The 24,395-nt window shown below is 57.6% G+C and overlaps 1 protein-coding gene across 1 annotated transcript in view; it reads right to left on the bottom strand.

Moving 5' to 3' along the window:
• The window catches only part of MYO15B (myosin XVB), a 35,516-nt gene extending 12,255 nt beyond the window's left edge, over positions 1–23,261 (bottom strand). Inside the window, 32 exon segments of the mRNA XM_017884671.1 lie at positions 1–39; positions 262–423; positions 808–880; positions 1,114–1,292; positions 1,376–1,611; positions 1,692–1,787; positions 2,856–2,986; positions 3,214–3,271; positions 3,892–3,951; positions 4,588–4,681; positions 7,108–7,265; positions 7,521–7,638; positions 9,828–9,952; positions 10,063–10,108; positions 10,195–10,310; positions 10,544–10,621; positions 11,721–11,846; positions 15,711–15,842; positions 16,055–16,150; positions 17,687–17,819; positions 17,900–17,958; positions 18,060–18,122; positions 18,125–18,181; positions 19,826–19,987; positions 20,119–20,232; positions 20,359–20,422; positions 20,580–20,683; positions 20,948–21,044; positions 21,412–21,486; positions 21,642–21,751; positions 21,969–22,032; positions 22,418–23,261. Of these exon segments, the coding sequence (XP_017740160.1) occupies positions 1–39; positions 262–423; positions 808–880; positions 1,114–1,292; positions 1,376–1,611; positions 1,692–1,787; positions 2,856–2,986; positions 3,214–3,271; positions 3,892–3,951; positions 4,588–4,681; positions 7,108–7,265; positions 7,521–7,638; positions 9,828–9,952; positions 10,063–10,108; positions 10,195–10,310; positions 10,544–10,621; positions 11,721–11,846; positions 15,711–15,842; positions 16,055–16,150; positions 17,687–17,819; positions 17,900–17,958; positions 18,060–18,122; positions 18,125–18,181; positions 19,826–19,987; positions 20,119–20,232; positions 20,359–20,422; positions 20,580–20,683; positions 20,948–21,044; positions 21,412–21,486; positions 21,642–21,751; positions 21,969–22,032; positions 22,418–22,440 (3,248 nt within the window). The 5' untranslated portion in view covers positions 22,441–23,261.
• Positions 23,262–24,395: the final 1,134 nt, after the last annotated feature.

Raw genomic sequence — 24,395 nt, 5'->3', positions numbered from 1 at the left:
GGGGCCTGGATGCTAGGGGCAAGGGGAATGGCCTCGGCTCTGCAGGAAACAGGATCTAGTTAAGGGGGTGGCCAAAGCTGAGGGTCATCCAGGCTGGGGCAAGAGGTAGAAGCTGCTGTGGGGGTCGCCCCATGGTTGGGAGGAGGCTGGGTGGGAGGGCTGGGCCTGTGGCAGCTCCTATAAACCCCTGGGTGTGGCAGGGTGGCTGTGGGGTTCCCCAGCAGGAGCAGGCCAGGGAGAGGGGTGCTGGGTGGCACCTACGAGCCAAGAGGAGTGATGGGGTAGCTGTGGGGAGCAGCTGGGTCCCCCAGGTCCTCAGTCTGGCTGATCAGGTCCAGCACAAAGTCGCAGCCAGCCAAGTCCTGCCATGTGTCCCTGGAATGCAGTGACACGGACCAGCCCCGGGGAGGCACCTCCAGGCCTCTGGGTGGGAGAGGAGCAGTCAGTGAGGCAGGCAGCCATCCAGAAGGGGCAAGGACCACAAGGCGGAGGACTGGGGAAGGGAGGGTGGCCCTGGAACCACCTGGTCTGGGACCCAGGTTGTCTTGGCAGCGGGGACTACTCCTCACCTCACGGCCCTCCATTTCCACAAGGGCTTCAGTGTGGGCATTTATTTTCTGACCTACTGAGTTAGAATCTGGGCCGTGGGAGCTCCCATGCCCCTCATTTCTAATCTGCTCCTGGCTCCCCATCGCCATCTGCAGTCTGGCCCCTGCCCACCCCGGGGCACCTCCCCTCCCTGCCCCCCGAGACTGGGGGCACAATGATCACTTTGGCCACACTGTCCCCCATCCCCGGTCGCCATACCTGCTCTGCAGGATCCACCCAGCCAGCTGCTCCCCGGTGGTCCAGGACTCCACCTCGGCTGAGTAGCACTCCTCTATAGGGGCGCGGGGGTCGGGGGCAAGAGTGAGGGACAGCAGGGTCCACCCTGACAGGAAGGGGCTGCTGTCCCCATGAGGCTTTCAAAAGCAGGACAGAGGGGAGAGAGAACAGGGTCACTGAGGACAGGGCAGCAGGAAGGCTGGGGCAGGAAGGGGTTCCAGGGAGGGCAAAGGGGTAGGGCTGGCCCCACTTCAGGCCTGGGAGGCGTCAGCGAGAGGCAGCCCTCACCGCTGAAGGTGAACACGTCCAGCGCCATGCGGCCCCGCCGCCATCCGGCCATCCACTCCAGCTGGGTTGGAGGGTGGGCCCGAGTGGCCCCTGGGGCCAACTGCGACTGCTCCAAGGCCCCCAGCAGCTTGTGCTGGCACAGTGCTGCCATGCCCCTGGGGGCCTGGTCAGACACGAACCTGCAGGGCAGGCACAGGCTGCAGTGGAGGCAGGGTGATCCAGCGACCCCACCTGCCAGGTCCCCACCTTCCAGGCCCCTTACTTGAGCAGCGGCTTCTGCAGGACAGGCAGTGGGGGAAAGGTGCTGAGCAGAACAGCCATGAGGGCCCAGCCCCGCTGGCTCTGCTGTTCGTCTGGGTTCTGCCATAGCTGGGCCACCAGCTGGCTGAAGAGCTCATTCCGCAGCCCTGGCCGGCACTGCCCCTGCCGCACCAGGTATGTGCCCATGGTCTGCCTCTGCCAGGACTCCAGGGATCCGTCCCCCAGGAGCCGCAGCATCTGCCGACACAGCTGGGTAAGGACAAGACGTGCAGGGCTCCCAGGCGCCCATCCTGTCCCTTCTCCAATGTGTCACTCACCACTTTGTTGATGTCCAGGGCATGCTGAGGGTTCTCTCCGTCCAGCTGGGTTAGGGGCTTCGCCAGTGGCTGCCCTGGCCTGGGCAGGGATGGCTCCTGCAAGGAAGGAGGGCTAGTCCACGCCTACCAGCTGTCAGACAGACCCAGGGGAGCCCCACCGGAGCAGGCACTTCGGGAGAGGCAGAGGGCTGGACAGAAATGCATCTTAATGCTGGTTTTTTTTTTCTTTTGAGGCAAGAGTCTTGCTCTGTCACCCAGGCTGGAGTGCAGTGGCACAATCTCAGCTCACTGCAGCCTCACCTTCCCAGGTTGAGTGATTCTCCTGTCTCAGCCTCTGAGTAACTGGATGACAGGGCACCTGCACATGTCGGCTCCCTGCAGCCTCCACCTCCCAGGTTCAAAGTGATTCTCCTGTCTCAGCCTCCTGAGTAACTGGGAATTACAGGCCAACCTGCCATCATGCAGCTCCCTGGCCGCCTCCACCTTCCAGGTCAAGTGATTTCTACCTGTCTCAGCCTCCTGAAGTAAACTGGATTACAGGCACTTGCCATCATGAGCAGTCCCTGCAGCCTCCACCTCCCAGGTTTCAAGTGATTCATCCTGTCTCAGCCTCCTGCGTAACTGGCGATTACAGGCACCTTGTACAGGCACCTGCCATCATGCCCAGCTAATTTTTGTACTTGTAGTAGAGACTGGGTTTCACCATGTTGGCCAGGCTGGTCTCGAACTCCTGACCTCAGGTGATCCGCCCGCCTCGGCCTCCCAAAGTGCTGGGTTACAGGCATGAGTCACAATGCCCGGCCTGTATGCGCAGTTTTGAATCCTGTATTTGTATTTACTGCTGAAGTCTGGACAGTTTTCATTGTCAATAAACATTATTTAAGGTCATGACTTCAAAAGCAGGGCACTACTGCAGGTACAACAAAGGTGTGGCATTGTGGATCTAAATAACTTCTCCCATCCAATAACACCGATAACACTCTATGGTGAGACATTTACATTCAACGGTTATTTTCAGAGCAATTCAGCGCTATTCACAGCCCTAAAGGCTGGGGAGGGAGGAGGGAAATAGTTGAAAGTGGGGGAAAAAACGCAGCTTCTGCCAGGCAGGTGCTAACTCAGAACGGTGAGGCCAGTGGGAAGAGCTTAGGCCTGGGCGCCCACCTGAAAGCCGATGGAGACGAAGCTGGAGAAAGGGAACCGGTCAATGTCTGGTGGGAGAGTCAGGCTGGGCCGGGCAGGAACCTCAGGGGGCAGGCACTCTGTGATGCTCCCAGCCAGGGCATCCTGATGGCCTGGGAACAAGCACCGGGAGGCAGCCCAGGAACACCCAGGTGTGGTACCTGGCCCTGGGACCACCTCCACCCCTCCCCACGAGCCATCAGCCCCTGTCCACAGGGACCCGAGCAGTGAGCTCAGGGGAGCCTGGAGCATCAGAAGGAGGAACCACAAGGGACAGACACATCCCACGGTAAAGGGACTGGAGAGGGGGTCCTAACAAGAGGACACCAACAAGACTCACCTTCCACCGTCTTCAGCATGACGGCCAGCTCAGCCGGAATCTCCAAGCGCCCCAGCTCCTGGCAGAGGGGGCCCATTTACCCAGGATCCACAGGAGGGGCCTAGGGACCAGTATCCATCCCCACGCCCTCACCCCCAAGATTATAAACATCCCCTCCAGAGACCAAGTATTTTTTTTTTTTTAATTTGAGACAGGGTCTCACTCTGTCACCCAGGCTAGAGTGCAGTGGTGCGATCATGGCTCAGTGCAGCCTTGACTTCCAAGGCTCAAGCTCAACCGACCCTCCCACCTCAACCTCTTGAGTAGCTGAGACTACAGGTATGTGCTACTGTGTCCAGCTAACTTGTATTGTTTTTGCAGAGATGTTACCCAGGCTGGTCTCAAATTCCTGGGCTCAAGCAATCCTCTCACCTCGGCCTCAAAGTGCTGGGATTACGGGTATGGGCCACCACGCCCAGGCAAAGACCAAGGATTCTGACCCTGGACACTCAAACAGAGCCCCAAGGACCCTCTGAGGGAAACCAAGAGCCAAGGGCACCCCGGTCCTCTTCTCAGGAGGTGCAGTGTATGGCCCTGAGGGACGGGACCCATAGTAGCACCCTGGCAGCCCTCTCAGCCGTCCCAGTCTCAGCAGGTTCATAGTCCCATGTAGAACCCCCCACCTTCCAGGCCACCTACCATGCTTGGCACTCTCTCCACGGCCCTTTTGCTGCTGTGCCAGCCCTGCCAGTGCCCAAGCTGTTGGAGGAGAAGTGGAAAGAGCTGATGCCTCCCATGTGAGGCACCTGGGGGCACCTCCCCAGCTCTGAAGTTCAGCTGTCCCCTCCTGCCCCGGGAGGTTCTCAGCAAAGGAGCGAGAACAGACCAGGAGGGGTCACCCCTGGCCCTCCAGGGCCCTCACCAGCCTTAGCGCTGTGGGCGTCCGTGCCCATCTGCCAGGGCACCGAGAAGAGGGCAGGAAGAAGGGAAGAAATGGTCCCAGGGGACAAAGTCCAGCCAGGGAGGGGTCAGAGAGGGGGTAGCACATGGGTATTGACCTTTGAGCTGCTTTATAGACCTTAGATCAGAGTTATCAGGCAAAAGAGGGGAGCGGAAGGGGCCCAGGGGAAGCCTGGAGGGGATGGGAGCCCTAGGCAAGAGGGAAGAGCCAGGCCCTGGGGAGAGTGGGCAGGAATGGAAGAAGACAGCACCTTCCAAAGGCCCCAGCCTACCCCGGCCGGAGGGAAAAGGGATGAGTTCAAGGAGCACTGTGTCCAAAGCCACAGTCCTTGAGATGCTGGGCTGAGAGGGTCGATGCTGCTGGGATTTGGCCAGTGCGGCCAGCTCAGGCAGCCTGGCTTCTACCCTGAGCTGCCCCCCGCCAAGCCCCTGTACCTGCAGTCTCTGCCGCCTCCGGAGCAGGGGCTGGGCCACCAGCAAGATGGTGTTCAGCTGTCCCAGAGCTGCCCGCCGCCGGAGGCACCGCTTCCTGGAGGCCGGGAGAGGGCGGGGGCGAAATGAAGAGTCTAAACTTATACTTCCTGCCTGGCACTGGAATCCCCTAAGCCTGGACATTCATGTAAAAACTGACTTTGGACCAGAGAAACCCTGGATGCTTCACAGAAACAACAGGAAAAAAATAGGATACTTCAAAAGAAGAGCAAGGGCCGGGTGCAGTGGCTCATGCCTGTAATCGCAGCACTTTGGGAGGCCAAGGCGAGTGGATCACTTGAGGTCAGGAGTTTAAGACCAGCCTGGCCAACATGGCAAAACCCTGTCTCTACTAAAAATACAAAAATTACAGCACACCTGTAATCCCAGCTCCTCAGGAGGCTGAGGCATGAGAATTGCTTGAACCTGGGAGGCACAGATTCAAGTGAGCCTAGATTGCGCCATTGTGCTCCAGGCTGGGTGACAGCAAGACTCAGTCAGGAAGGAATGAAGGAAGGGAGGAAGGGAGGGAGAAAGAAAGAGAGAAAAGGAAGAAAGACAGAAAAGGAAGAAAGAAAGAGAGAGAAAGAAAGAAAGAGGAAGAAAGAGAAAGAAAAGAAAAGAGAAAAAGAAAGAGAAAGAAAGAAAAAGAAAGAGAAAGAAAAGAAAAGAAAAAAGGAAGGAAGGAAAGAGAGAGAGAGGAGGAGGGAGGAGAGAGGGAGGGAGGGAGGAGAACAAGTAAATTGAGAGACTGTTTAGCCTGAGGGATTAAGATCTGACTTTGACTCTGGGCCTAGACTACTGGGTTCAGATCAGTTCCCCGTATGCACACTGACCAAAAAAAAAAAATCATTTCCGGCCGGGCGCGGTGGCTCAAGCCTGCAATCCCAGCACTTTGGGAGGCCGAGACGGGCCGATCACGAGGTCAGGAGATCGAGACCATCCTGGCGAACACGGTGAAACCCTGTCTCTACTAAAAATACAAAAAATTAGCCGGGTGAGGTGGTGGGCGCCTGTGGTCCCAGTTACTCGGGAGGCTGAGGCAGGAGAATGGCGCGAACCCGGGAGGCGGAGCTTGCAGTGAGCTGAGATCCGGCCACTGCACTCCAGCCTGGGCAATAGAGCGAGACTCCGTCTCAGAAAAAAAAAAAAAAAAAAAAAAATCATTTCCCTTAGCTTGCCACGGTAGCTCATGCCTGTAGTCTCAGCACTGTAGGAGGCTGAGGAAGGGGAATTGCTTGAGACCAGGAGTTCAAGACCAGCCTGGGCAACATAGCAAGACCTCATCTCTAGAAAAAAGATTTTTAAAATTAGCCAGGCATGATGGCGTGTCCTTGTAGTTCTAGCTACTTGGGAGGCTGAGTAGGAGCTATGATTGGGTCACTGCTCTTTAGCCTGGGTGACAGAGCCAGACCCTGTCTTGTAAAAAAAAAAAAAAAAAAAGCAGAACTTATTAAAAAGTAACATCATTGGCCAGATGCAGTGGCTCATACCTGTATCATACCTGTAATCCCTGTACCTTGGGAGGCTGAAGTGGGAGGATCACTTGAGACCAGGAGCTAGAGACCAGCCTGGCCAACATGGTGAAACCCCGTCTCTACAAAAACACAAAAAAGGCCAGGCGTGGTGGCTCACGCCTATAATCCCAGCACTTTGGGAGACTGAGGCAGGCAGATCACAAGGTCAGGAGTTCGAGACCAGCCTGGCCAACATAGTGAAACTCTGTCTCTACTAAAAAATCTAGGCCGGGCGCGGTGGCTCAAGCCTGTAATCCCAGCACTTTGGGAGGCCGAGACGGGCGGATCACGAGGTCAGGAGATCGAGACCATCCTGGTTAACACGGTGAACACCGTCTCTACTAAAAAGAAAAGAAAAAAAATACAAAAAACTAGCCGGGTGAAGTGGCGGGTGCCTGTTAGTCCCAGCTACTCGGGAGGCTGAGGCAGGAGAATGGCGTGAACCCAGGAGGCAGAGCTTGCAGTGAGCTGAGATCTGGCCACTGCACTCTAGCCTGGGCGACAGAGCGAGACTCCGTCTCAAAGGAAAAAAATATATATATATCTCAGCTACTTGGGAGGCTTGAAGCCGGGAGGCAGAGGTTGCAGTGAGCTGAGATTGTGCCATTGCACTCCAGCCAGGGCAACAAGAGCAAAACTCCATCTCAAAAAAAAAGAAAAGAAAAGAAAAAAAGATTGTTCCCACAGTGTGGAAAACAGACTAGAAAAGAGAATGATAAAGGAGTCAGGACCATAGGTTCAGGTGGCCTCAGCAGGTAATGAGTTTCTCGTGACTGGGGTATTCAAGCAGAGGCTGCACGGGTATGGGGGGAATGCTGTTAAGGACCGTCACATGCCGATGGGATGGCACTGGGGCCGGATGACTTGCCTTGAGGCACTATGTTTCCCCAACCCTGCCCCACCACCTGGAGGATGAGCCCACAGCCTCACCCCACCCACTTCAGCCCTGGCTCCAATGCTTGCAGACCTGGCCTGGAACCCACGCATGCGAGCCTGCATCCGGGGCAGGACGCGCTGGCGGGAGATGCAGGTGTGGAAGCTACGGTGCAAGTTGACCAGGGCCTGGGAGCGCTGCTGGTCCCGGAGCTCCTCCAGCCGCTGCCAGCCCTGCTCCTGCAGCAGGACCTGTGGGCAGAGGTGCAGGCTGTAGGCAGGAGCCAGGTGCCAGCCTCGCCTGCTCTCCTTCTCTGGTCTCAGCCTCTTCCCTTCCAGCCAAACCATTTCTTCTTCTGGGGTGCTGGGGCCAGCCTGCCGTCCAGTCCTTCTGTCTCCCACCACTTGGATGGATCCCCAAATCCTGGGTTTGTCCCTTTGGGCCCAGAATGCATCTCTCCTTTCCCATTCATGCTGCCCTCTGCACACAGGGATACACACACCCACCTTGGTGGCTCCGAGGTGACAGAGAGCTGATTCGGCCCCCAGCACCTGGCTCAGGATGGAACCACACTTCTCCCGGTCAGAGAGGTCTTCCTGCCCTTCCGACCCCAGGGCCTGGAACCTGCTCCAAGGATGAAGCTGAGGAACTCACTTATTTATTTTTTTTTTTTTTTTTTTTTTTTTGAGACGGGTCTCGCTCATGTCACCCAGCTGGAAGTGCTGTGGACCGATACTCAGCCTCACATAGCAAGCTCCGCCTCACATGGAGTTCACAGCCCATATCTCCTGTCTCAGACTCACCGGGTAGCTGGAAGACTACAGCCGAGCCGCCACCAATCGCACGAGCGATAGTATTTGTAGATATATAGTAGAGACAGAGGAGATTTCAACACGTGTTAAGCCAGATGATGGATCTCGACTCCTGACACTCGTGATCCACCCAGACTCGGCCTCCAAAGTGTGGGAATATAAGAGCTGAAGACAACCAGCAGCCGGCACTCAGAACCTCCATTTAAGAGAACTTTTTTTTTTGAGAACAGAGTATCGCTCTTGTTGCCCAGGCCTGAGTGCAATGGTGTGATCTCGGACTTCCACCACAACCTCCACCCTCCCATGGTTCAAAGTGATTCAGTCCTGACCTCACGCCTTCCTGAGTAGCTGGGATTACTGGCATGCGCCACCATGCCCGGCTAATTTTGTATTTTTGGTAGAGATGGGGTTTCTCCATATTGGTCAGGCTGGTCTTGATCTCCCGATCTCAGGTGATCTGCCTGCCTCGGCATCCCAAATTTCCGGGATTACAGGCGTGAGCCACCGTGCCCAGTCCTTTCACACTTGCTGTACGACACCCTGAGCCCCTTGGTAGTTATTCAATTTCTAGATCATTAAAAAAATTGGAAGGTGCCTGCTCTATGCCAGGTGCTCAGGTGGGCACCGAGACACTGCAGTGAACTTGGGCAGGGAGGGCCTCTGTGCTGGAGCTCAGGGGGAAAACAGGTGAACACGGTGTGCCCAGGAGGCATGAGGGCTGGTTCTGGGCCACGGGAGCAACAGGAATGTGGTTCCCAAGGCCTTAGTCTCCTTGCCACCCAACACAGTGGGTCTCAAGACAAGTTTGTGGGAAGGAGGGAGGGATGTGGAAGGGAGGGTGGGGTGTGGAAGGGAGGAAGGGGCATGACAGGAAGGGGTGGGTGGGGGAGTGTTGAAGGACACTTCACAGGTCCAGATCGTGGTACCAGTTTGGCTCAATGGACACTCAGTAGTTAGTCCGTACCAAGCAAGCACTCTGCAGGTTCTGGGGACACGTGGGTGACAGTCTGTGGTCACGGGATGCCACATTGCATCAGGGAATGGCACAGATCAGCAGACCTGGTCTGTGCTGGGTGGAGAGTTGTACCTCGAGGTTCCTCTCACCCAGCTTCTGGGCTCAGGACTTCTTGTTGGAGGTGACAATTGCTGTAGTTGGTAGGTTTCCAGATGGCAGAGACTGAACATGCTCCGCCCTGGAGCTTCTCAGGATCTGACTCAAGGCTGGGCACACCCATCCCTACTGCCTGCCTTCGGCTCAGTCCCCCAACCAGGCCATCCCCATTGCCAAGGCCTTCACAGGCTAAGGACGTCCGCAGAGCCCTGGGGAGAGGCTGCTCCTAGCAACTGCCCCTCCCTTCTGGGCAGCCGCCAGCCCGGCTCGGCTGGAATCAACGAGAAGTGACTCCACCTGCCCACTCTGTCCCTGTCCTTGGGGGAAACTCCAGCCCTTCAGAGGATTCCCAAGAGGTCATCCAGTCAATAGCCAAAGGCCAGATAGGCAAACAACAAAACGGACAATGTCACCAGCTTTTCTCGAGGTTTCTGAACTCCGGGAACAAAGCCGCCTCCGGGATTTCTGGCAGCTCCGTGTGCCACCCCGCCCCTCCTGCCCTTTTGAAAGGCTCTTTTCTCACTCCGTCCCCGCTCCCATCTCACTGCTTCAGCCTGCACTTCCTGGACAGCTGCTGTGGGTATTAGACTGTGAGCCCCGCCCAGGGCAGGTACTGCTCCCACCTCATCTCTGGTGCCCGGGCATCAGCACAGGAAAGGTTTGCAGAGAGGAGGAGAAATGATGAAGGCATGGAGGGATGGTGAATGGTAGAAGAGAGCGAGATGGAGAGAGAGAGAAAGAGGATGAGAGGACGAGGAGATAGAGGGAGGGTTGGGTGCTAGGCCCAGTCCTGGGCAGAGTGAGTCCACCTCCAATCGGAAGGACCCCCAGGGCTGCCGGTCACTCCCGGGGCCTCCTTGTCAGTCCTGCCCTGAGGTGCCGGGCCCCACCTGGCCAGGAAGGCCTCAAAGGGCACACGCACGGGGAAGTTGGCACTGCGGGTGCCCACGGCCTCCAGGATGGCTGCCTGGTGCAGTTGCTCTGTCACATGTCCCACGTCAAAGAGGCCTGGAAGCTGTGGCCACAAGACAGAGCCAAAGACAGCTGGAATCAAGGGGCCTGGAGCTGTGGGGAGGCAGGTGCAGGGCGGGGGAAGGCCCTGAGGCCAGTTGCTGGGGAGCTCACCTTTCCAGGGTTAGGGTTGAGGCATTGGATGAAATAGACATGGCTCCTGATGAGGGAAAGGGGGGTCACTTGGGCACAGACCAGTGCCCCATATAACTCCCTGGGGTCTGGTGTGGCTGCCGTTGTTCTCACCTGCCCAGCCGGGCTATGAGGTCCCCCAGGGCCTGCTGGAAGCGAGAGGCCAGCGTGGGTCTGCCTCGCCCTCCCCTGGACTGGGGCTCTGCCTCCTGGAACAGGCTGCCCACCAGCTGTGGGGGTGAAGAGCTGAGCCAGCTGGCTGCTGGGGCCTGCTCATCCACCCTGCAGCCCAGGAGAGCCAGAATGGGCCAGCCCTCAGCATCCAGACCCTGGCAAGCTCAGCCCTGGCAAGGGTGCCACAGGCTTGAGGGCCAACCCTTGGGCAAGAGCACCCAGGGGGAAAAAGACAGAATTGGGGGACAGAGTATGGAGCAGGTGGGGACCTGGAAGGGCAGATGGGCACCTGGAGCTGGCTCTGGCCAAGCATCTCCACCACGGCAGGGTCCAGCTGATCCCGGTTTCTGTGTAAAAACTTGTGAACCTGCAAGAGACCATACAGGTGGGGAGGGAAACGGAGAAAGGGAGGGGAGCAGGAACCAAGGAGAGGAGGCTGGGTATGGAGGAGAAGAATCCACCCTCTCCCCAAGTGACCTGAAAGGCTGCCTTGGTGATTTTCCAGTCCTTTAGCTAGCCATGGAATGTCACTGGACTTCCCATTCCACTCCGTGGAAAGGTTCAGTCCCCAGCAATACCACGCTCTCCCCACTGCGGCTTTAACCTATGCTAGTCAATAGGTTCACTAGACAAGAACGTTGCCTGTCTCTCCATGTTAAAACTTTTTTGATCTACATTTTTCTAGCTTTCTTGAACTCCTTGTATTTCTTTTTTGGGGGGCAACTCCTGGGTAGTTTGTAGTTTTTCTTCTCCAAGCAAAGTGTGCCATCTCCTTCAGGGAGAACTGATTCTCCCCACTGTCCTTCCCTTTGTTCCAGCCCCCACTCCCCCATCCCCAGTGCCTCTCCTCCTGGGGTAGGCATGCGTGCAGCTTCTTGGTAGACATAGAACTCAGAAGGGGGAAGGGAAGTTCATTCAGTGAGCACCTACCATGTGCCAGGCACCTGCCAGGCCATCTCCACATTAGTACATCTAACCCTCACAGCAATGCCAGAGCTTAGGTCTCCATGCCCATTTCACAGGTGAGGAAATGGAGGCTCAGAAGGGGAAGTAAACTGCCAAGGTCATCAGGTCCCATGCTCGGGCTCTGCCCACTTGTCTGGAGGGCCCCAAGGCTTCCACTCCCTGACCCCATAATTTCTGAACTCCGGGAACAAAGCCGCCTCCAGGATTTCTGGCAGCTCCGTGTGCCACCCCGCCCCTCCTGCCCTTTTGAAAGGCTCTTTTCTCACTCCGTCCCCCCTCCCATCTCACTGCTTCAGCCTGCACTTCCTGGACAGCTGCTGTCCAGAAACTCAGTAAACCATGCTCAGAACTGGGCGGGGTCCATGGCTCAGGTAGGGGCAGGTGTCCAAGCCTTGCAAGGGGCCTCCCCACACCCACTCCTCTCCGCTGTTGGGTGACTCAGCTTGGGAGGGGACACTGCCCTCGCTGATTCACCCTGGTCTGTCCCTGAGGCCAGGTACCTGGTAGGTGACAGTCCCTGCATAATGTTGCACGGTGAACACGGGCAGGGGCAGCCGGGGCTTGGCATAGCTGGGGTGGTCACCATGGTGATAGTGGCTCTTCTGGAGGAAGGTGTGGTCCGTGGCCTAGGAGAGGAGCCACGTGCTCCCTTCACGCCTCTGCACAAGCTGTCCTTGCCTGGATGGTGCCCTCTCCCGGTGAGCACGAGTACTGCCTACACTGACTATAAGGGTAGGTTTGGCTACCCTTATAGCAGCTTTGGAGGCTGAAGTGGTTGGATCGTTTGAAGTTAGGGGTTTGAGATCAGCCTGGGCAACATAGGGAGATCCTGTCTCTACAAAAAATTTAAAAATTGGGCTGGGCATCCGGCCACTGCAGTCCAGCCGGGCGACAGAGCGAGACTCCGTCTCAAAAAAAAAAAAAAAAAAAATTGGGCCGGGCACGGTGGCTCACGCATGTAATCCCAGCACTTTGGGAGGCCGAGGCAGGCAGATCACAAGGTCAGGAGTTTGAGACCAGCCTGGTCAACATAGTGAAACTCCATCTCTACTAAAAATACAAAAAAATTAACTGGGCATGGTGGCAGGCGCCTGTAATCCCAGCCACTCAGGTGGGTGAGGTAGGAGAAGCAATTGAACCCGGGAGGTGGAGGTTGCAGTGACCCGAGATGGTGCCATTGCACTCCAGCCCGGGCGACAGTGCGAGACTCCAACTCAAAAAAAACAAAAAAAAGAATTAGCTGGGTGGGGCCAGGCGTGGTGGCTCATGCCTGTAATCGCAGCACTTTGGGAGGTCAAGGCAGGTGGATGACCTGAGGTGAGGAGTTCATGACCAGCCTGGCCAACGTAGTGAAACCCCGTCTCTACTAAAAATACAAAAAAATTAGCTGGGCATGGTAGCTTATGCCTGTAATCCCAGCTACTCAGGAGTCTGAGGCAGGAGAATCGTTTGAACCTGGGAGGTGGAGGTTGCAGTGAACCGAGACCGCACCATTGCACTCCAGCCTGGGCAACAAGAACCAAACTCCGTCTCAAAAAAAGAAAAGAAAAGAAAAAAGTAAAATTAGCTGGGAGGAAGGAATGATTGAGACCGGGAGCTTGAGGCTGCAGTGAGCTATGGTGGTGTCGCTGCACTCCAGCCTGGGTGAGAGTAAGACCCCATTTCTAAAATAAATAAATAAATAAGTACAAAAAAAAAAACAAAAAAAGAAAAGAGGCCGGGCGCATTGGCTCACGCCTGTAATCCCAGCACTTTGGGAGGCCGAGGCGGGCGGATCACGAGATCAGGAAATCGAGACCATCCTGGCTAACATGGTGAAACCCCGTCTCTATGAAAAATACAAAAATACAAAAAAAAATTAGACGATCATGGTGGCAGGTGCCTGTAGTCCCAGCTACTTGGGAGGCTGAGGCAAGAGAATGGCGTGAAGCCGGGAGGCGGAGCTTGCAGTGAGCCGAGATCACGCCACTGCACTCCAGCCTGGGCAACAGCGAGACTCGGTCTCAAAAAAAAAAAAAAATCACCTTCAAAAAGTAACTCAGTTGGGAATGACAGTAAGAGTCAGTTAAAACACACATACACAAACACACACAGTAACTCAAGGGCAGGTGCAGTAGCTCAGGCCTGTAATCCCAGCACTTTGAGAGGCAAAGGTAGGAGGATTGCTTGTGCCCAGAAGGTTGAAAACAGCCTGGGCAACATAGCGAGACTCCACCTCTATTTTTTAAAATACAAAAATAAAACTAAAAAGTGACTTGGTTGGACGTTATTTTACTGAGCTAGTGAACATAAAATAGCAAGTGCATGGGGGGACTTGCCTAATGTTACGTAAATGAGAACTTGAGTTTAGGGTAACAATTCCAGGCTCAGCACCCCCCTCGGACTCAGAAAATGGTACATGTCACATAAGATAGACCTAAGTGATATTGCTGAGCCTTGGAAAATCATGCTGGGGGATTCCAAAAGTGTTGGGACCTCAAAGACACTCATGACAAGTTTTAACAAAATGTTATGAAATGTGAACTGGGAGAAACAATCATTTATAAATTAACATGCTCTTAATTATTTAGTACAAGATTTTACATATGTATAAGTATTAAGAAATGAACATTATATATTATATATTAATGTGACCTGCTATATTATACATGAAGACATGTATTACATTAATATGACAGGGATCAATGAACTATTAAAATAACATATTTCACGATTTTACCATTATTTTTCACCTTTCATTTTCTTTTTTTTTTTTTTTTTGAGACCCGGAGTCTCGCTCTGTCGCCCAGGCTCATGCCATTCTCCTGCCTCAGCCTCCCCAGTAGCTGGGACTACAGGCGCCCACCACTATGCCCGGCTAATTTTTTGTTTTTTTTGTTTTTTGTTTTTTTCTGAGACAGAGTCTCACTCTGTTGCCCAGGCTGGAGTGCAGTGGCGCGACCTCGGCTAATTGCAACCTCCACCTCCCAGGTTCATGCCATTCTCCTGTCTCAGCCTCCCAAGTAGCTGGGACCACAGGTGCCCGCCACCACGCCTGGCTAATTTTTTGTATTTTTTAGTAGAGACGGGGTTTCACCATGTTAGCCAGGATGGTCTCGATCTCCTGACCTCGTGATCTGCCCGCCTCAGCCTCCCAAAGTGCTGGGATTACAGGCGTGACTGCAACCTCTGCCTCCCGGGTTCACGTAATTCTCCTGCCTCAGCCTCCTGCGCCTGGCTCACCTTTCATTTTCAACCACTAATTGGGAAAATGTGGGAGGGTCGCCCCGTGTTCAGGATCTGTGGAAGTTATATTGAGCTTCCACAGAAACTCCTGCACCACATTCCAGCCACAGCTCCTAGAGGCTCATGACCCCCCCAGCTCTCCCTGTCCCACAAACCCACCCACAGAACTGCGCAGGGGTGATTTTGTATTTGGCTCTGCGTGCTTTTCTTATATATACACATAATTAATTATTTTTTTTGAAACAAGGTCTCACTCTGTCACCCAGGCTGGAGTGTAGTGGCATGATCATGGCTCACTGCATCCTTGACTTCCTGGGCTCAAGCCATCCATCCACCTCAGCCTCCCAAGTAGCTCTAACTATAGGCTCGCACCACCACACCAGGCTGATTTTTATATTTTCTGTAGAGACAGGGTTTTGTCATGTTGGTCTCAAGCTCGTGGGCTCAAGGGATTCACCCACCTTGGCCTCCCAAAGTTCTGGGATTACACACACGCGTGAGCCACCGAGCTTGGCCAAGGCCTGTTTTTTTAAATTAACATTTATCTCCTGCTGCACTGCAGGCTGTAAGAGGGGAGAGACTGGGTCTAATTTTGTTCACTTTTTATCCCTAGCACAGTTCCTGGCACAGTTATTCATTCATTCATTATTTCCTTAACACCTGCTGCAAATAGAGCTCAAACCTTTCAGACAGGAACCCACCCTCGTGGAGCCCAGTCTAGTGTGGGAAGGAGTCAGTGAATGAATGGACGCTGTGACTGCATGTGGATGCGCGCTGAAACGTGAAACAGGGACGAGCCTGCTATTTAAGTCTGAGCAGGCAGGAGGCAGTCAGGAAGTTTTTGTGGAATGGGGGGCATGATGCCCTGGGGCTTGTCCCGGACTGGTCAGAAGCCTCAGTAGCCACCTGGCCACAATTGTGAGGGACCCGCAGAGGCCCTTCATGAGCCCTGTGCAGTCCCCACCCACCACCTTGCCCATCGGGCACTATTGTCCCCCTTCTGTGGCAAGTACACGAGGAACCTCAGAGGACAGATGTCATGGTCAAGATCACCCGAGACAAGATGTGAATCCAGCTCTGCGGGAGCCCAGGGTTCTTCCCCTTCACTGCTGTTGTCCCAGGCTGTGCTGAGGAACTGTGGGCAGGGTCTCTGGATACCATAACCATGTCCCCTCTGGGAGGCTCTGCCAGCTATAGCCTGGACACCCAGGGCCACCACTCCTTCTTCCCGACACTGGATGGGGGGTCACCACCCTGGGCCTCACCTGGGACAGCCTTGTCTGGGCATCCAGGATACTCAGGAGGCTGTGGGGCTGGCCTACCAGGAGGTCCAGGCAGGACTCCCTCGGAGGCTGACAGACAGGCACCCAGGACAGCAATTCCCGCCGACACTCCTCCTGGGAATAGCCGGCATTTGGCCATTTCGCAGGAGCAGGGATAACCCTCCTATCTTATGGAATAGTACATTGAGGCTCAGAAGACTGAGACGCCTCATGGAAAGGGGTCTTCCAGGCAGAGCTCTCAGTTCCTGAATTTCCTTCACCAAGGATGGCTTCTGCCTGGGCAATGCCTAAGCGGCACCTGACACGTTCACGCCCAATCCCCTTACCTCTTCCTGCGCCAGCAGCATCTGGCTGGAGAAGAGCTGCAGGCGCTCGCTGGCGAGGTTGTTGCACAGTTGCTCCAGGCCATTCACTCGCAGGGCCTGGGGGCATGCGGCAGTGAGGTGGGCACATGGGGCTGGCAGGGGCCAGCACACAGGCCTGCGCCCTTCCCACCACCCCAGAGGTTTCCTTCATTCTGGCCAGGGCGCAGGGATGAGTAATGCCCAGGGCTGGTGCTGTGTAGCCAACAGGCTCATGTCCAAAGGCTCCAGCACAGCACATGGGCTACCTCAGCCCTGCCCAGCCCAGCCACAGGTCCCTCTAGTTGCCCACACCCCTGCCCTCTGCTGCAGCACTCCTGCGAGCCTTCAGGCCTCCTGTCACGGCCATCCTGTGGCTTGGAAGGCGCCTTTCCCTACTAACTAGCAGGCTGGCTATCAGAGTCCCGCATCCTCATGAGCAGGACTCCAGGCTGCTGCCTCCAGGAAGCCTTCCAGGCTTTCTCCTATAGGGACTACAGGTGCCTTCCTCTGTGCTCCCTCAGCACTCTCCTAGGAAGCTTCATGCAGCTTTGGGCACCCTTGAAACACACAGGAGCTCGGCTGCACACACAGGCCACCATCACCACCAGCCTCAGGGAGGGCACGGTCACAAGGACTCACTAGAGTGTGGGACAGAACAGGGGGCCATGAATAGTGCCCGTCCAGAGACTGAGGGCAGGGGCCACCTCCTCTCCCTCCAGCCCCCTCCTGGCTGTCCTGAGGCGGCAGAATCCTCTGTAAAGGGATGTAGAGTCTCTGCCAACTCAGACCGATGGGGGACTCTCCCTCTTCCCTTTCCTCCTAGTGTGTGGGAAGTGGGGTTGCGGGCGGGCCCACCCTGGGGCCTCTGTCTTCCACTGCCTTTGAGGCTCCTGTGTCTCTGCAAGGCCAGGGAGGACAGTCCATGCTGAAGGCAGGACCGGCCAGAGTGGGACAGAACAGCTGCCCCGGAGCACACAGCTCTCTCATGGACCACCTCTATTAAGCCTCTGAAAGTCACAAGGTAGGTCCTGCTGGGATTTCTACTTTATAGATGGGAATACTGGACCTCAGAGAGGTTCATTCACTTGCCCAAGGCCACACAGCTAGTGAGTGGCAGGACCACTCCGAACCTCTGCTCTGTCTGCTGCACTAAGCAACTCCTCCCAGCAGGAGGACAGCACGGGCCAGGCTGGGGCTTGTGGTGGGCTCCAGCCATCCCAGAGAAGCCAAGAGTGCTCCCAGCCCAGGCTGCCCAGCCCAACACCAGAGAAGGGAGCAGAGGCCATGCTTGGATGAACGTGGGTGTGGGGCGTGGGGCGGGGGGCACTGTCCTCTGGAGGTGAATGGAAGCAAGAACTCCAAGGTGCGCAGCCAGTCGGAGTCCTCAAAAGACTCTAAATCTCCAGAGGCAGCCCTGCTCCTTTTCCTCTCCATCCCTGCACCCCACCCCAGCAGGCTCAGCCCAGCAGATGCAGAAGGAGCCCTGAAGGCGCCCTGCCAGACAGGCAAGCACCTCGCGAGCATCCCCAGGGAGAGCTGGAGCTGTGGGGGTCCCAGAAATCCATCAGAATTATATGGGTGCCCCCTTTCCTGGGCCCCACCCCAAGGGGTGACCTCAAAGCCGTAGGCATCCACGACAGTGATGGTGCCAATGCTGCCTCCCTCCCCTGGTGGTGCCAGCCGTGCATTGGTCCGCCTCAGAAGCCGGTGGAAGAGGCGCGAATACAGGGCCTTGGCCAGGGCGTCCCTGTAGGCATGGCGGGAGGGTGAGCCACGTAGAGCCGTGCCCCGGGCCCTGCTCTGACTCTCACCCGTCTCTAGGGTCACCTGGCATCAATGGCGCCTTCCACGGGCAGGGATCGTGAGACCTGGCCATAGGGCGTCTCCTGGAGGGCAGAGGAGGCACAGCTAGTATGTCAGGCCCGCAGCCCTCAAGGTGCTTACTCAGCAGGCCAGGCCCGCTCGTCGCCAGGGACCTCGGGCTCACCGTGACCCTCCTGGTGACAGCCGCCCTCCAGGGCCACTCCTGGGGTGGTACCCGCAGCAGCCGGCGGCTGTTGTGTGGATCTCCGCCCAGCTAGACACAGCAGCCACCTCCTGGGACTCCCGCTACACAGAGAGGGAGGGACAGGGAGAGCTCTGCTTCAGGAATGCACACACTCCCCAGGCAGGGCAGGCCAGGCTTTGCCCAGCAAGTGGTCCTGTCACCCAAAGGGGAGATATGTCACATGAGGAGATCTGGGCCGTTAGGAGCCAGGCTGTGGTTCTCAGGGCCCTGAGTTCGAGTCCTACTTTCCCGCTTCGCTGGCAGACAGCTCTGGCCAGGCTCCTTCCTTCCTGCACTCCCATGGCCTCACTGCTAAAGGGGAAGCAGTAACCTTTGCTAGAGGGTTGTCTCACAAACTAAATCAGAAAACAAATGCAAAGTGATCTACACAGTGCTGGGTACATAATAGCTGCTTGTTCACTTCTTTTTTTTTTTTTTTTTTTTTGAGACAGGGTCTCACTCTGTCACCCAGGCTTGAGTGCAGTGGCACGATCACAGCTCACCGCAGCCTCCACCTCCCGGGTTCAGGTAATTCTTCCATCTCAGCCTCCCCAGTAGCTGGGATTACAGGCGCATGCCACCATGCCCTGCTAATCTTTTTTTTTTTTCTTCCAAGACCGAGTCTCACTCTTGATGCTCAGGCTGGAATGCAATGGCGCGATCTCGGCTCACTGCAACCTCCGCCTCCCACGTTCAAGCAATTCTCCTGCCTCAGCCTCCCAAGTAGCTGGAATTATAGGCATGTGCCACCACGGCCGATTAATTTTGTATTTTTAGCAGAGATAGGGTTTCACCATATTGCTCAGGCTGGTCTCGAACTCCTGACTTCAAGTGATCTGCCCATCTCAGCCTCCCAATGTGCTGGGATTACAGGCATGAGCCACCACGCCCAGTCTGATTTTTTTTTTTTTTTTTTTTTTGAGATGGAGTCTTGCTCTGTCACCCAGGCTGGAGTGCAGTGGCACGATCTCGGGTCACTGCCATCTCCGCCTCCCTGGTTCAAGTAATTCTCCTGCCTCAGCTTCCCTAAGTAGCTGGGACTACAGGCACGTGCCACCACACCCAGCTAATTTTTGTATTTTTAGTAGAGACAGGGTTTCAGCATATTGGCCAGGCTGGTCTCGAACTCCTGACTTCAAGTGATCTGCCCACCTTGGCCTCCCAAAGTGCTGGGATTATAGGTATGAGCCACTGTGCCTGGCCTAATCTTTTGATATTTTTTGTAGAGACAAGGTTTTGCCATGTTGCTCAGGCTGCTCTAGAATTCCTGAGCTCAAGTGATCCACCCACCTCGGCCTCCCAAAGTGCTAGGATTACAGGCGTGAGCCACCACGGCCAGATTTTTTTTTTTTTTAAATAGAGATGGGGTCTCTCTATGTTGCCTAGGCTGGTCTCAAACTCCTGGCTTCACACGATCCTCCTGCCTTGGACTGCCAAAGTGCTGGGATCACAGGAGTGACCTACCATGCCTGACCATAGCTGTTCATCTAATGCCATCTTAGGGGTGGCAGCTTAGAGGCACAGACATCGGGAGAGTGGAGAAGCTCTAGGTCTCAGCTTTCTCATCTACACAGTGGGGCTCTACCTGCTTTTCAGGGCAGCCCAGCACTCTGTAGTCTCCTACATACAAGCATTTGGCGTCATTACCGCTGCCCTGATTCCGCAGACCTAGCACCCCGGATGGCCCCTGCCCACGGGGAGCCCACCTCTGAGGACGAGAAGCAGATGTTGCCCAGCTGCAGGACGGCGGCCAGCACAGCCCAGACGGCATTCAACTCCTCCGGGCACAAGCCCAGCCCCTGCAGTGCCTTCACCAGCCCCTCAAAGTCCTGGGCATCCTCCTTGCCTTGGAGCCTGCAAGCCTGGCCCTGTAGGGCACAGCAGGGGTGAGGGGGCGGGGCCTGCCACCCCATAGCCTCCTGCTCCTTCTCAGACCCCTGGACCAAGATCCTCCTCTGGGCAGGCCTTCTCCCCGCCGCACCACAAGGGCTCCCCATACCTGGTTGAGGTAGTAGTAAGTCTCCGGTCCCTGCAGGGAGAGCCGCTCCCGCTCTATGGAGTCCAGCCCTGCCAGCAGCTCGTAAAAAACATGGAAGCTCCGCTCAGCCTGGGCCTTGGGGGCAGGACTGGGTTAGGGGCTCAGTGCCCTAAGGGCTCAAAGGCCACACCCTCACAGTGGCACCCTCTGCCCTTCCTACTCTGGGAACTGGGGAGGGGTGGATAGAAGGGCCGCCCTTACCTGAAACACCACCCTGGAGGTCTCAAGTAGATAATGAGACACAGAGGCTCCCACGATGACCCCTCTGTGGGCACAGAAGATGGGTGTGAGTGCCCAGGATGCAGACCACCCAGGGGCCCCGTGCATAAGAAGCCCTACCAGGGTCTGGACCCCAGGGAAGCAGCCCAAGGACCCAGCAAGGGTAAGTGATTGTAGGTGCCCCCTGTAACCCTGCCACTCACTGCTGTAGGTAGAGGCAGAAGACCTGGCCGAAGCGGCTGGCATTGGCATTGAGGATGGTCTTGGCATGGCCAAAGCTGTTGAGTATGGGCAGCACATCCTCCACCTGTACAAGGAGGGGTCTTCAAGCATCCCTCGGCAGCAGTAGCCCCCACCAGCAGGCATCCCAGCTAGGGGCAGGTCCAGGGAGGCGTCAGTCCCATCAGAAAGGGCAGTGCCTTCAGCTGACCCCAGGAGACGCCAGAGGCCTGGAGACCACCCATCTCCTGGCTGAAAGGAGAAAGATAATCCCTCGGACATGGTCAGCTGTCTCCTGGAGGGAGACAGAGGGCCAGCTCGGCCCATGAGGTGCCTCCAGCCTGGCCCTCACCTGACACCCTCGGTTCCCCGTCTGATCCTGCTCCAGGCTGCTTAGGAATTGCACGATCTTTTTGGAGGCTTCTGTCTTCCCTGAGCCACTGTGCCCACTGCAGCGAGAGGAGCTAAGGATGTGTTGGTTGGTAGGGTCTCCAGGGAGGGGCACGTAGGACCACCCCACCGAATCCAGGAAGTGGGATGTGCCACCCAGAAGTGACAGCTAGCCTGGAGAGACCCTCAGAAATGTGGAAAGATAGTCCCAGGGCATGGAGAGACCCAACAGAAAGAAAAGTCCCCAAGATGCCACATTCCAGGGGCTCATGCGATGATTTTAGCTGGGAGCTCGGCTCTGTGGAGTCCAGAACTGTAGCCCAGCAATGGAGCAGACCAGTGGCTTCCAGGGAAGACCTCAGGCCCCATCCCCTCAACCCTCAGCGTGGCCTGTGGGTTCAGCCATGCAGGTTGGCCACCACTTACCGCAGGAGGATGCATGTGTCCTGCCCAGTATGCTGAGCCAGGTCATAGGCTGATGCCACGATGGCAAAGATGTGTCTGAGGGAGATGAGAAGGTTGCCAGACATGGGGACCTGGGACCCTCCGAGGTGTAGCAGAGGTACTCACAGGCCCTGGGACCTCAGTCAAGGGGACATGCAGGGACTGGGCTGCCTGGGAGGTGAGCAGAGGGTCAGTGGGGCAGAGTCACATACGGGGTGGTGCTGAGGGCCTTCCTGGGGTGGTAGCTTGCTTGGACCTCAGGTGAGAAGAGAGGCAAGGGCCGGTGGGGATTCAAAACAAGCAAGAGGGGCCCCCCAAAAGTCTGGGGAGGAAAACAAGCTGTCATCAGAGTGTGGAGGGAGCAGGGGGAATGTAAACAGAGCCCAGCCCCCCAGTCCTGCTCTGCAGGGCTCCAGAGAGGGTTCAGCGCCCAGCCCAGGGAGGAAAAGGAAAGAGAACCTCCAGGGGTGCTGGGGAGCCCTCTGTCCCCAGAGGAAAGGGGATCCCGGCCCACTGTCCCTCCCCGTGGCTCCCCATACATAGATTCGGCCCAGGTGAAATCTCTTCTTGAGGCACAGCAGCACAGAGCTGTCACACATCAGCCTGTGGGGACAACAGGGTGGAGGGATGACAAATTGTGGCTGCAGGACGTTGTGAGTTAGTTCTGCTACCCACTACAGGGACACTTAGGGAAAGTCATTCAACCTCCCAGAGCCTGATCCATAAAATGAGGGCTGGGCTGTCAAGTAATGGGGAGGCTACAAGTAGGGCTGGCGCTGACCCAGAAGGAAGCTTTGTACTAATTAGAAAGGTAGTCCTGGGGAGGTAGCATCTGTCGCCCCTCACCTGCCCCTTCCTGCCAGGAAGGTTCAAGCCCATCCTTCTAAGGATTCAATAAGGGTCTACACGCAATTCACAAAGATGAGGGCAGGGTGGGTATGAGGAGCTGTGAGCCGGGGATGGCAGCTTTGGCACCGAGCCCGCTCACCGCAGGCGGGCCAGGTCCTCCATGTCTTCTAGGCCGTCTCCGAGGCTCCTGCCCTCGGCACCCGGGAAGGGCGGCACCTCCAGGCCCGGCCCAAGGCTTAGCTCCAGGTCTCTCTCCAGCACCGCCTCGTCCTCATCCTCGGGTTCCCACCGCTCCCTCAGCGACCCGCGGAGGCCCGGGCCCTCCTGCTGCAGGCGGGTCTCCAGGGCGAGTCGGGGCAGCAGCACGGCGGCGCCAAGCCTAGGACCCTTGCGGGGACCGGAGCCCTGCGCCCAGTGCACCGGGGGCTCGTCGTCCAGGGTCTCCGACTCCGTCTCACTGCTGGAGCCGCTCTCGTCGAGCGAGGGCCCGTCGGGGGCAGTCGGGGAGAGGAGGGAGCCGCGACGAAGCCCGGATACCCCTTCCCCACTCGCCCTGCGCCCCTCACTGTGCCCCCCTGCCCCTGCACGAGGCCAACCTCGGCCTTCCCCCGTGGGGGCATCTGTGGACGCTTCTTCAGAGCTGCGGCTGCTGGACGCCCGCCCTGCCTTGTGGATCCTGGGGAACACGACTGCGAACTTGGGATCTGGAGTCCCGTCCTCCTGATCGAAAGGGTCGTCGGGGACTGGGCTTGTCCGGACCTGCGGGGGGCGCGAGAGGACGCCAGGAGGAGCCCTCGGCCTACCCCCCAGCCCTGCTAAGCCGGCCAGGCGCAACGCTACACTGTGCCGCAGTCCGGCCTCAGGGCGCCGCCCCTCGTCTGCTCTCTCGCCGCCCCGCCCCTCGTCTGCTCTCTCGCGGTCTCGCCCCTCGTCCGCTCTCTCGCGGCCCCGCCCCTCGTCCTCTTTCCCGTGGCACCGCCCCTCGTCCCCTCGCTTGTGGCCCCGCCCTTCATCCGCTTTCCCGCTGCCCCGCCCCTCGAACGCTTTTCCGCGGCCCCACCCCTCGCTCGCCGGTGGCCCCGCCCCCTGCCCCTTGCCCTCTGGCGGCCGAGGCCGCAGCCGAAGTCGCCGCCGCAGCCAGCGCAAGAGGCCCAGGGCTCGCGCTACATTTAGGAGCCGCTCCTTGAGGCCAGCGCGGCTGGGGCCCACGGCCTGGGAAGTGGCTCCTGGCAGGGACCTCGCGAAGAGCCTGCGGACCACCAGGAGGGCCGCCAGCGGGGCTGGGTCCTCCGGCCCCGCTCCCGCTGGGGCTCCTGCTTCGCCCTCCCCTGCCGCCGCTGGCACCCGCCCCGCCGCCTTTCCAATCGGGTGGCGCGGATCCCGGGCCGTCAAAGCCTGCATTGTTTCTGGCTTGGTGCCCCGCTGCGCCCGGTTGTCGCTCGCGTCCTGGGCCGGCCCGGTGTCCCGAGGAGCCCGCGAGCTGCCCTCGAAGGTCCTGGAGGCCATAGCTGCCCGGGGGCCCCGTCCAGGTCCGGTCTCCAGCAGACTCGAGTCGGAGTCCCCCCCGGAATGCTCGCTGGCTCCAAGGGGCCCCGTCCCCGACGACCTTTCCCGGCCCCAGGAATCTGCGCGGGGCCAGTCGCTGTCCAGGCCGTCGCTGCTTGGCTCCAGCGCTGACTCCGGCCCGGTTTTTGTCCCTTCCGAGCCCGTGACTGTGGGCTCCAGGGTGGGCCGCAGCTCCTGGGCTCCGCCGTGCTGGCTGCCGCTCTCCTGGGCCTCGCGGGCTTCGCTGTCCGGACAGGAGCTGCCTCCGTTCCCACCCGACGTGTCCCCATCGAGGCTCCGGGGCGCCCGGCGGCCTCGCTGAGCCGAGGGCCCCCGATCTTTCCCCTTCCTCCTACGGCGGCCGCCCCGCCCTTCTCCTCGGGAGAGGCTGCCTTCCAGGCGCCCCCTGCGGCCGCCCCTGGGCCCGCGTCCCTGACGCCGAGCGCTGCCTTGCCTCTCCTGGGCCTCTGGGGGCGACCCAGCCCCTGGGCGTCTGCAGCCGCCGTTCTCCTCTGCGGTGCGCTTCCTGCGGCCACCAGCGGTCCCCTGGCCCCCGGCCGTGGCGGGCTCGG

This window comes from Rhinopithecus bieti, unplaced genomic scaffold (assembly GCF_001698545.2).
Source record: "Rhinopithecus bieti isolate Rb0 unplaced genomic scaffold, ASM169854v2 scaffold_13400, whole genome shotgun sequence".
NCBI classification, from domain to species: domain Eukaryota; kingdom Metazoa; phylum Chordata; class Mammalia; order Primates; family Cercopithecidae; genus Rhinopithecus; species Rhinopithecus bieti.
The sequence above is the reverse complement of the archived record's forward strand: the minus strand, read 5'-3'. Positions and strand labels throughout refer to the sequence as shown.